The sequence below is a fragment of the Rhincodon typus genome, chromosome 2 (genome assembly GCF_021869965.1).
Source record: "Rhincodon typus isolate 14 chromosome 2, sRhiTyp1.1, whole genome shotgun sequence".
NCBI classification, from domain to species: Eukaryota; Metazoa; Chordata; class Chondrichthyes; order Orectolobiformes; family Rhincodontidae; genus Rhincodon; species Rhincodon typus.
The window spans coordinates 16714695-16727760 of NC_063333.1; the positions used below are offsets into that span (position 1 = coordinate 16714695).

Sequence of the window (13066 nt, forward strand, 5' to 3'; positions counted from 1 at the left end):
GGCAGCGAGTCCTGGAACAGCACATGGGAACCAGCCCCCAGAGCAGCGAGTCCTGGACGGAGACCAGTGTGAGGGGACAATCCTTACCTTCGAACTTATCTTAGAACGCTGTAATGTTAACCTCTTAATATTTTCCTATTTTCAACTCTGTAATTAAGCAACTACTTCTATCCCTCTGCTGTATCGAAGAATGGTACCCAGGTACTTGTACCTAAGATGCCACAAGGCGGCAGACAGACATTGTAAAAGTTTTTCACTGTACTCCTGTAATGGAGTACATGCGGCAGTAAAAGGAGATGAATTGATAGGTTCCTGATGAGATTAATCAATCTATCTCTGTCTTAAATACACTCAATGAATTAGTGTCGACAGCTCTCTGCGGCAATGAGTACCACAGATTCACCACCTTCTGGCTGAAGAAATTCCTGTTCATCTCAGTTTTAAAGGGCCGTCTCTTCACTCTGAGCTTGTCCCCTCGGGTTCCCTCGTCTCTCCTACTGGTGAAAGCATCACCTTCATGTTCACTTTATCCAGGCCCCGCAGTATTGGGTAATTTTCAATCAGATCCTCTCTCATCCTTGCAAACTTCCATCTAGTACAGACCCAGAATCCCCAACAATTCCTCATATAACAAGCCCTTCATCCCCAGGATCATGCTTGTAAACCTCCTCTGAACCCCTCAACACCAGCACTTCCTTCCTTCGATACAGGGCCCGAAACTTCTCAATATTCCTAACGCGGTCTGACAAGAAATCTTGTACAGCCTCAGCAGTACATCTTTGCTCTTGTATTCTCGCCCTCTTGAAATGAATGCTAACATTGCATTCGCCTTCTGAACTGTCCACTTAACCTGCATGTTAAGCTGAAAGGAATCCTGAACTAGGACTCCCAAGTCCCATCACATTTCTGAAGTGTTTCCCTGTTTGAAAAATACTCTATGCCTCTATTCTTTCTACCAAAGTGCAAAACCTCATACTTTCCTGCAGGGTATTCCATCTGCCACTTCTTTGCTCACTCTCCTAGCCTGTCCGAGTCCTTCTGCAGCCTCTCCGCCTCCTCAATACTACCTGTCCCTCCACCTATCTATGTTTCATCCGCAAACTTAGCAAGAATACCTGAAGTTCCTTCATCTAGATCGTTAATGTATAACATAAACAGTTGTGGTCCCAACATGGACCCTTGCAGAACTCCACTAGTCACCAGCTACCATCCTGAAAAAGACCCCTTTATCCCCCCTCTCTGCTTTCTGCCACTCAGCTATTCCTCTCTGAACACTCTGCTGCCTGTATCCCACCATAAGTCCAGTTCACACCTGTCACTCCTGTGCTCACTGACCTGTACAGGCTTGCAGTCAAGATGTGAAAAATTTCAACCTGGTTTTCAAATCACTCCCAGGCATCACCCCACTCACTTCCATACCTTCCTTCAGCCCCACAATCCCCCAACGAGATGCTGGAGATCCTCGAATGCCAGTCTTGTGTATAACCCAATTTTAATCAATCCACCAATGGTGGCTGTGACTTCAGCTGCTTATAATTCCCGTTCTGGCACTCTTTCCCTAAACATCTCTTCCTTGGTTTTCACCTTAACAAAAAAAGCAACCTCTTTGACTAAAGCCTTTTATCACCCGACCTAACATCTCTTCACATGGCTCAGTGTCAGAGTTTGCTTTATAATAGTCGTGTCAAGCACCTTGGGATGCTTCATATGTTAAAAGGTGCTATCTATATACACGTTGGGGTTATAAACGAGCAAATGTGTCTCTGGTCCAAAACTAGTGACTTTATACACGAGGGATATCTGCAATTATGTGTCTGGAGCTCAGTCAATATAAGTTGCACAATTACACAAAACAAACTGTAAACAAGTGTTTCAAAAGGACTTCACAATAGCGATGGAATCAAAGAGACTACACTGATGAGAAATTGCTGAAAAGTAGTGGGGTTGGTGAGTTTTTAAGAGGGACAAGCTGTTTGGAGGCTTTTTTATGTTGAAGGAGCATGCAGTTGGAGAGCAAAAGGATCAAGGGAGAGTTGCAGAGAAGGGGAGGTGGTGATGGAAACTGGCTGTAACACAACGAGATCTATAAAATATTTTTTTCCCCAGGAAGACAGTGTTTACGAGAGCTGGAATTTAGACAGCTGGGTAAGGCAGCTTGGAGAAAAGCTATGGGGGATTTACAAAACAGGGGGAGCTTCAACAACCTGGCAGCGGAGGAGGGATAATGTGTGCAGGCCTCAAAACAAGGAAAATATTCAACACATATCTCTGGTGGGATTTCTCTTTATCTTTGGCGGGGCGGGGTGGTGGTCACGGAGGGAGTCTATTTATAACTAGCAGGTTGATGAATACAAATATGCAAAATGGTAGCTTAGAGTTTGTGGACTTCAAAGAAGCCAGTCCTATATTCCTACCTCACAGTTACAGCCTTCAATTTCACTGCTGCAGACAAAACTGAAATCAGATATGTTGACATAATTTCTTTTAAAATTCATTCAGAGAATGTGAGCATTGTTGGCTAGGCAGCATTCATTGCCCATCCCTAATTGCCCAGAGGGCAGTTGAGAGTCTACCACAATGCTGTGGGTCTGGAGTCACATGCACACCAGACAGGTAAGGATGGCAGTTTCCTTCCCTAAAGGACATCAGTGACCCAAACAGGTTTTTCCTGACAACCAATGGTTTCATGGCCCCCATTAGACTTTTATCATAGAATGGAATCCCGTTAGTGTGGAAACAGGCCCTTCGGCCCAATAAGTCCACACCGACCCTTGGAGCATCCCACCCAGACTCATCCCCCTATAACGCATCTAATCTACACTTCCCTGAACACTATGGGCAGTTCAGCATGGCCAATCCACCTAACCCTGCACATCTTTGGACAGTGGGAGGAAACCGGAGCAACCGGAGGAAACCCACGCAGACACGGGGAGAACGTGCAAACTCCACACCGACAGTCACCGGAAGGTGGAATCAAACGTGGGTCCCTGGCGCTGTGAGGCAGCGGCGCTAACCACTGAGCCACCGTGCTTTCAATTCCGGATTTTATTGAATTCAAATTCCACCATCTGCCAACCCATGTCCCCAGAACATTACCCGGGTCTCCAGATTTGTCGTCTAACAATAAGACCATGAGGCCATCGCCGCCCCGTTGCTTTTACCGCTAAATTCTGAGGAGCAAGTGCAACCAAAAACTGCAGCAACTGGACTGGACATCTAGTGACAGGGAATGCATTTTCGACATATTTTGAAGGACACAAAATATTTGTCGCAACGTAATGACTGCCAACAACACCCTTTCTTCAACTTACTTTCGAGGCCCGGATCGTGCCCAAAGATCGGCAGCTGCTGTTGCTGCACAGAACGCTGTTGCTGCAACTGTTGTAAATGCTGTTGCTGCTGTTGCTGTAACCTCTGGAGGTGCTGCTGCAAATGATGGTGCTGCTGGGAGAACGCATGCTGCTGTTGCTGCTGGAAGGGATGCTGGTGCAGTTGAGGGTGGTGCTGTTGTTGCTGCTGTTGTAGTTGCAGTTGCGTCAGATGCTGCTGCTGGAGCTGCAGCAGCTGGTGTTGCTGTGCTTCGGGGGTCAGCTGCTTAACCTGCGTGAACAAGACAGCGCTCGAATGTCTCGGGTCCGGACCCTGCTGGTTCTGATTGGTGGTTTCCAGGTTTTTAGTCGGAGCTGAAAGGGACTGTAAGATCTGCAAGAAAGAATAAGAGACGGAAATATAGTCAGGACGCACAGGGAGTCGTGTTTAGAATTGTTCACTTACCTGGGTGCAAAGGGAAAATAAAGTGGAGAAGAGAATAGTGAGCAGTCCTGGCTGAACACAGTTAATTTTCTGCCTATTTGTTTTAACAGTCAATAACTTGGGAAACTCTGCACCAGCCCCATACACATAAACACAACACATCTCTCAGTTCAATGCACAGTTTTAAATGCACCTTTGATTTATCTAAATACAATTCTGCACAAGCAGCAAAACTCTGAGTCTCATGCGACCAAAATCTTACACAAGCCATCTTCTAAATGACAGAAGCCCCCAGTGGCTGAACGCTCTAATTATCATTGATCTGGATTGCAGTGCAGGAGAAGCAGATTCAATATTAACTTGTAAATGGGAACTGAGAAGGAGAAAGGACATTGCACAGATAGAGCAAAAGAGCAGAGAAGTGAAACTAATTGAACAGCTATTGAAAAGAGACAGCGCAGGAATTTTCACCAATGACAAACGACTACACTCCCTGCAGTTGACAAGTTAGGAAGACAGGCTGTGTTCATTGTAATCTGGCTTACAAATGGTTCCAGGATCTCTCTTCCTGGCAGTCATCTGATACATAATACTACCCAATTTCAACAAGAAGTATAAACAAAAAAAAACACAGAACACTGGAGACAGGCAGAGATAACATTTTGAGTCCAGCAGGAGTCTCTTTCGGAACTTCTGATGTCACATGGGACTTGAAACATTAATGCTGTTTTTCTTTCCACAGATGCTGCCAGACTTGCTCAGTTTCTCCAATGTTCTCCATGTTTGTTTCAGATTTCTAGCATCCACAGTATTTTGTCTTTACAACAGAAAGAAGTCGTCGCCACTTTGGTCAGGAAAAATCTCTACTGTTTCTTCATCACCACCAATGCATTTTTAGGACCCAATTATCCTTGGCAGTTTTTGTACATCTCAGATACACTGGGATACAGGAGGTTAATACGAGACTGTAAAATTAGTGAGGTGGGGAGGGGGTCTTCACACTCCGCGAGCGTTGGAACCAGGGCAAAACAGAAGAGTTTGCACCTAAACAGGTTCGGGAGCAACATCATACAGTTACACAGCACAGCAACAGACCCTTTGGTCCAACTCGTCCATGTCAACTACATTTCCCAAACCAAGCTAATCCCATTTGCCTGCATTTGGCCCACATCACTCTAAAGCGTTGCTATTCATGTACCTGCCCAAATGTCTTTTAAATGTTGTAACTGTAGCTGCATCGATCACTTCCTCTGGCAGTTCATTCCACTTATGAACCACATGCGGTGTGAAAAAGTTACCCCTTGGGTCCCTTTTAAATCTTTCCCCTCTCACCTTAAACCTATGCCCTCTTGTTTTGAACTCCCCCACCTTAGGGAAAAGACCTTTGCTATTCATCTTATCCATGCCCCTCATGATTTTATAAATCTCTATGAGGTCACCTCTCAACCTCCTACGCTCCAGTGAAAAAAGTCTCAGACTATCCAGCCTCTCCTTATAATTCAATTCCTCTAGTCCCTGTAACATCCTTGTAAGTCTTTTCTGCACCTTCTCCAAATTAATAGTACCCTTCCCATAACAGGGCAACCAGAACTATATACAAAAGTGGCCTCACCAACGTTCTGCACAGCCACAATGTGACATCTCAACTTTTGTACTCAATGCTCCAAGCACGAGAATGTGGCATCTAAGAGGAGAAACAAGGTGTAGAAAGGACAGGGAAGAAAACAAAGCAGCATTCAAAGCAAGAGCAGCTCAGAAATAACAAACTGAAAAGGAGCCTTGAGAGAAACAGACGACAGTGGGTTGATAGCTCAGTCCAGTAAATGCACAGAGGTGCAAACAGCCATGTGAGATTGAGACAACAGAATGAACACAGTTACTTATCTCGAAAAGGAGAGGATTGGGAACTTAGTATTCCCACAGAAATTATTCAGAAAGGAGAGGGTCAGGGGACAGCATGTGGATACAAGTGCTAGTCAAAGATATTATTAGAGACACTAGAAATGAACGAAGCAAACAAGGGATCAAAGACCGAAACTTCATGGTTAAAATTCAGTAACAGAACAGCACGGTGGCTCAGTGGTTAGCAATGCTGCCTCACAGCACGAGGGACCCGGGTTCGATTTCACCCTCGGGTGACCGTAAGTTTGCATAATCTCCGTGTCTGCATGGGTTTCCTGCAGGTGGACTGGTTTCCTCCTACAGTCCAAAGAGGTGCAGGCTCGGTGGGTTAGCCACGGGAAATTGCCCATAGCATCCAGGCATGTGCAGGCTCGGTGGGTTAGCCATGGGAAATTGCCCATAGCATCCAGGCATGTGCAGGCTCGGTGGGTTAGCCATGGGAAATGCAGGGTTACCGGGATGGGGGTGGGGGCAGGTAGATAGGAATCAAAGATTCAATGGGCCAAATGGCCTCCTTCTCCATGGTGATGAGTCTGATTTGTAGGTAAGTGAATAAATGGGAGATCAAACAGGAAGCTCAGGTCCAGAACAGACATGAAACAAAATAAAAAAAAAACCATGGATGCTGGAAATCAGAAACAACTTGCTAAGAAATCTCAGCAGGTGTGGCAGCATCTGCGGTCAGAAATCAGAAATAATGTTTCAGGTCCAGTGACCCCCTTCTTCAAAAGAGAACCCTTCTGAAGAAGAGTGATTGGACCTGAAACGTTAACTGATTTCCCTCCATAGATGCTGCCAGACCTGTTGAGTTTTTCTGGCAATTTCGGTTTTTGTTCCAGGACAGAAACATTCCCAACAGGAAGAAAACAACAGCCTCATCGGCTAGAGCCCATGGAGGACTAAATACAGAGATATAAAAATGGAACTGATAAAGGTGGCCAAAAGTATCAGACTTGGCACAGAGGTGACCCAAGGTGAACCTAAAAAGTATTGTATGCAGGAGAACTGAAATAGGTGGCAAATGGGTTACTGACTGAATTCAGGACAGCAATAGTGAGGCTCCGCACAGAACTTTAACAAATAAGGTTGGGAGATTGCAGAGACAGAGTGGAATCACCAGACAGTAACTTGGATGATTTTGCTTTCCTCGGATTTAAGTCTGCTCACGCAGTACGAGCTGGAGATAGAACCTAGGATATCCTAACTCTCTCTGACCCAGTTCAAGAAGGCTCACCCATCATTACGGTCCAAATGAGACAACATTATGAAACAAACCTCAATTCGGATGTGGGAAGTTTTTCTCAAATCAATAGGCAATACTCAAAAATTAAGCACAGCCAAGGACTCAGAGGGTCAAAAAAAAAATCACCAAGATGGAATGGACAAATAAAAAACAAATGCATCTCAAATTCACTTTTAGGCACAGCAAAATACATAACAAAAGGGGACAAGCTGGCCCTGTAGGAGAAGAGGTGCTAAAGTTCACAAACAGCATCCCAAACAGATAAATACATATATACATACAGAAATAAAGGAAGATTCCAAGAGCTACTATGAAAGGTCGCCCTGCTATAGGAGGCAGGTCATTAAATTGGAGTGGGTGCAGAAAGATTAACCAGGAATGTTGCCGGGAATGGTGGGTTTGAGTTGAGGAGAGGCCGGACGAGCTGGGACATTTTTCACAGAAACATAGGAGGTTGAGGGCCGACTTTATGGAGATTTATAAAATCACGAGGGGTACAGATGAAGTGAATAACAAAGGTCTTTTCCAAGGGTAGGGAAGTTCAAAACTAGACGGCATATGTTTAAGGTGAGAGGATGCGACAATGCAGTCACTTTAAAAAGGCTATTTGGTCCTGGGTTTTTACAAAGAGGAGTGGCCAGTTCTCAGTTCAGGTTGTTTCTAGTTTGTTTTAGCAAAGCATTCAGAAGTTGATTTGAGTACCACAAGGGTTGCAAGCTTCTGTAAAGGATTCTCCTGACTTTCCCCGAAATCTGTCTGGATGTTGGTCCCTCCTGCCTGTAAGAATCTGTTTGAATTTACCTTCTTGCCAAGTGGTGTGTTTATGCAATGTTACTGTATTGGAACATTTAATTAGTTTTAAGTTGTTGTATCAGGTCGGTTAGGTTTTCCAATAGTTAAGTTACTCTAAGTTCTGCTTTCTCTTGTTAATGCTTCAACTGTAGTGTTTAAACAAATTTTGTTTTGCTTAAAGCTGAGGGGTTTGACCAGTTGCATCACATCTGTCTTTAAAATAAGAAAAAAAGTTAGAGTCTAGGCTACCTTCTTAAAATATTCTGAGGGGGTGTGGCCTGGTCCATAACAAGGAGAAAGAGTTAAAAAGGACATGAGGGGGCATTTTTTCCACACAGAGGGTGGTTTGTATGTGGAAGGAACTGTCAGAGGAAGTGGTAGATGCAGGTACAGTCACAACATTTGAGTGTGTTTTGGACAGATATATGAATAGGAAAGGTTTAGAGGGATATGGGCCAAACACAGGAAAATGGAACTAGTTTAGTTTGGAAAACTTGGTTGGCATGGACGAGTTGGACTGAAGGGTCTGTTTCTGCGCTGTATGACTCTACGAGAGGATTGATCCATATAAACAGTAACAATGCAACTGTATCGCAAGCACTTTTAGCCTCCACAACGTGTGGAACGCGTTCAGAAAACAAGGACATTAGTAAATCTGATGTTGCTGATTGAGAAAATACAAAAGCTAATGAAAGTCTGTGGCCGTTTTCATGAGCACCATTGAATTTGCAGGCTGATTTGATGAAGACATTTCATATTATGACTGGTTGGGATAAAGTAAAGAGGAACACTGCTTTCACTGATTAAAAGATCAACTAAGAATACAGATACATAACTAAACTGAAGAGAGTAGGTGAAGCTATTTTGTTTCCCCAAAGAGGGGGCTGTTGTTGCACTGTGATATGTACAGGGTTTAATGACGAAAACAGGGACTGTGAAAACACAAAAAGAATGGGTTTAATAAATAGTGCAGGAATAAAACTGAAAAAGTTAGAGAAGCAGGTACGTGGGATTAGGATTACTTGGTGTGGAGGTTAACACCAGCACATATGTACTAAGTGAACTGGGACATAAACCTGCTCCTCCATTCAAATGGCTACACTTTCACATCCCATACCACCACTAACCCCACCCTTCCAGCCCACCTGGTTAGCCATGATCCTGTCTGCCTCTGGCTTACAATTACTCAACAGTTCTGTCTCCACTGTTCCCTGAGGAACAGCATTCCAAAGCCTCATTACCATCCAAGAGAAAAAGATCTTTCATCTCTTTCTTACATCGTAATGTGATATTTGTAAACTGTGACTTTTAGAATCATAGAAGCCTTACGATGAAGAGACAGTCCAGTCTGCAGCGAACCTCCAAACAGCATCTCACCTTATCACTGTAACTCACATTTACCCCTGTTCACCCACCTAGCCTGCACATCTTTGAACTGTGGGAGGAAACCGGTGCACCCGGAGGAAACCCACGCTGACACGGGGAGAATGTGCAAACTCCACACAGATAGTTGCCCAAGGGTGGACTTGAACCCAGGTCCCTGGCGCTGAGAAGAAGCATTGCTAACTACTGAACCACCCCACTTAGGTTTAATAATGGTTTAAGTGATTGGCTAAATAGTTTGTTTCTCTGTTACCGCTTCTGTTATTTAATGGGGTCAAATACACAAAAGGCTTAGGAAATATTCACAGCAATGTCTCCCTCCCTTGTCTGTGACTCCATACCCCTCTACAGTTCTTCTTTCCCTCCTGCACCTCCTTCCCCAGGCCATGTGAGGCAGGTATCAGTTGGACTGACAGTTGCAACACAGAACTAAAAGATCGATTATAACAGTATCCATCAGAAAACCTGAGAAACAGCGATACAAGCCACACGGGAACGATAATTATTAGACATACTCAACGTCTCGTGATTTTGGATAATGGATTGGGCCACTGACCTGTGGTTATATTCACTGTTGCTGCACAAACTCAAGTTCCGAAGGCCAAATCCAACCCCTGTCACATCCTAAACCTTTTATTCCAATACCAGAAGATTAAAAACAAGGTTCTTGCTGGAGCTGGCCATTTCACTATTAGCCTCATTTATCAGTACTGCTACTCACCTTTCAACCGGGAAAAGTGCTTTACAGTCCAAATGATAGCTGTCAGAGACGACAATGACATTGAGAAAACAACAAGTCAACAAGGACACGACAGGACCAACAGCAGCTCTTACACATCGAAGTGATGTGATGATCAAGAAAGAATGCAGGAGAACGACCAAGAAAGCAGATGAATTACACTCAAATCAGACAAAGAGAAACTGCCTAGAAGAGAAGTGGCAATGAGTTAAATACTAAACAAAACAGGAAGGATCACTTGACCCGAAACGTTAACTCTGATTTTTCTCCACAGATGCTGCCAGACCTGCTGAGCTTTTCCAGCAACTTTTACTTTTGACAAAGAGAATCTGATTGGATCGAGAGGGGAAAACAGGTAGAAAAATGCAAACCCGACTCGATAAGAATAAAATCCCTCAACAATTTACCACTTGAAGGAATGAGCTCCGCAGTTAAATTTTTCAATTTCTGGGCCGGCAACGTTGACAGTCACCGCATAGTTAACTAACTCATCATTAAACTACAACTACCTTGCATTTCTATTGTGCCGACAATGCAGCAAAGTGTCCCTGGATGGCTTCACAGGGTGTTATCAAGTAAAATTTCATTACAGTCACAAAATGATATTCGGACAGATGATGAAAAACATGATAAAGAGAAGCCATTATGGCGCTGGAGGCCATCTGATCCCTCAAAACCATGCTGGGCTCTGTAGAGCTATCCAACCAATTCTGTTTCTCACCTCTATCGCCCTAGCCCTATGTGCTTGCTTCCCTCAAGAGCCAATCCAACTGTGTTTTCAAATCAATTATGATGATGTTACCATAACTGTTGGCATGTTGACACTTGCCAATACATTTCAGGCCATTACCAACCACTGCATTAAAAAAAAAACTTCTCTCTCACGTCTCTTCTGCCTGAAAGCTTAAATCTGTTTTTCCCAGTCCACGAGCCATCAGCAAATGGAAACAGTTTCATCATTCACATTATTTAAGGTGAGACAAGGCCCAGTTGAAGTGTTCCACAGGGATCAGTGCTGCGAACATAACTATTTCCCAGATACATTAAAAACTTGGAGGAAGCGACTGTACCACGACTAACCTTGCAGACAACACAAAAATAGGTGCAAAGACAGGTGACAAGGACGATACCACAGTTTACAGAGATATTTTGATAGGTCAAGAAGGTGGGCAAGAAGTTAGTAAATGGAGTATAATGTAGGAAAAATTGTGACGTTGTTCACCTTGGAAGACAGAACAAAAGATCAGAGTATATTTAAACAGAGGAAAACTGCACAAAGCTGCAGCGCAGAGGGACTTGGGGCAACTTGTGCACGAAACACAATAAAGCTGGCACACAGGTGCAGCAGGTATCAGCAAGGCTCATGGAATGATGGTCCTTTTTGCAAGGGGTTTGCAGTCCAACAGTAGGGAAGTGTTACTGCAACTGTGCAAGGTGAGACCACATCTAGAGCACTGAGAGCAGTTTGGTCCCCTTACTTAAGGAAAAATATCATTTAGTTGGAGGCAGTTCAGAGAAGGTTAATTTGATGATCCCAGGCACAGAAGGATTGTCTTATGAGATGAAGCTAAACATGTTGGGACTCTAATCCCTGGTGTTTAGATGGATGAGAGGTGATTTCATTGAAACACATTGGATTCTTAAGGGGTTTGACAGGATAAAAGTTGAAATAATGTCTAGATCCAGAGGGCATGGTCTCGAATAAACGGGCACCAATTTAAGACTGAGACAAGGAAGAATTTCTTCTCTCAGAGAGTTGTGAATCTTTGTGAATCAGAGAGCTGTAGGGGCAGAGTCCTTGTGTATATTTAAGGCCAAGATAGAGAGATTCTTGACCAGTTGGAGAATCTGGAGGGTTACAGGGAAAGGGGCCAGGAAAGTGGATATGAGGAATGTTGAATCAGCCATGATCCTATTGAATAGCAGAGCAAGCTCAAGGGGCCAAACGGCCTACTCCTGTTCCTGTTTCGTATGGGGTTATAGTCAGCTTGATTAATCTTACACATCCCCAATTCTAAAGGCTGATTCACGTGCAAATCCAACATGGCTTTAACTATAATGAGGTGTTTAACATTGAAGTGCCATTTGAGAGAAGTGAACAGCAGGGTAGCGTAAACAAACCAGCAGTTTCTGGAGATACACACTTCACTGTGTCTTCCTTAACCCCCTGCACTTACTGTTTTATTTAGGTATGAATGACAGTATGCGTCATGAACATACTTATTTTCCACAGCAGGATCTGTTGTTATCAAACTAAGAATCCATTTTATTCCAATGGTCATTTTAACCAGGCAATTCTGATTGATCGACACGATAAATACAGGAAAAAGTGACCATTCAACCCAGTCAGCTACTCCTGCCGTTCCAGAGCTCCCCCATTCACAGCATCACACCAGCTGCTGAACAAGCTTCATAATTCTCCCATTCACCAAACCCTGTCTCCTCCTCATACTAACAATGAAATTCAATCTCAAAATAACCCTTTAAACTGCCCCTCTCAGCAAGGGTGTAAGGGCAACAGGAGAGATGCAATGTTGTGATGAAAAAGAGCTGGAGAAGCTCAGTAAGCATCTGTGGAGAGAGGGAGGAAGAGGTCCAGGATGACTCTTCTCTCCACAGACACAGCCAGATCTGCTGAGCTTCTCCAGCAATTTCCTTCTTTAATTCAACTTGAACTGTTTTTGCTTCAGCAGACTTCCAGCATCCACAGTGCTCTGCTTTCATAAGATGTCGTGCTGGCCCAGATGTCAGCTGGGACAATGTCATTAAGATGTGCAGAAATTAGGAATATTGTACCATTTGCCAGAATTACATGGGAGAGAGATCTGATGGAGGCTCAAGTTTCTAAAGAGCTGATGTGATAAACAGAGTTCAGTCATCCCCACGCTGGTTAGTGGAATAAGGAGCAGAAACTTAAATTTAACTGCACTCCTCAGACACTAGAGGCAATCTTGCAGTAAGAGCAGGAATACAGAATTTTAGAGTCATAGAAATGTATAGCATGGAAACAGACCCTTCAGTCCAACTCATCCATGCTGACCAGTATCCTAAATAAATCTAGACCCATTTGCCAGCATTTGGCCCATATCCCTCAACACTTCCTATTCATGTACACATCTGGATGCCTTTTAAATGTTGTAATTGTACCAGCCTCCAGCACTTCTTCTGGCAGCTTGTTCCATACACACACCACCCTCTGTGTGAAAATGTTGCCCCTTGGATCCCTTTTAAATCTTTCCCCTCTCACCGTAAAC

At 43.9% G+C, this 13066-nt stretch overlaps 1 protein-coding gene across 1 annotated transcript in view; it reads right to left on the reverse strand.

Annotated features, from left to right (window-relative positions):
• Positions 1 to 13066, reverse strand: part of paxip1 (PAX interacting (with transcription-activation domain) protein 1) — a 97729-nt gene that overhangs the window by 52430 nt on the left and 32233 nt on the right. Inside the window, exon 7 of the mRNA XM_020516200.2 lies at positions 3312 to 3702. Coding sequence (XP_020371789.2) covers positions 3312 to 3702 — 391 coding nt within the window. The remainder of the gene's footprint in view (positions 1 to 3311; positions 3703 to 13066) is intronic.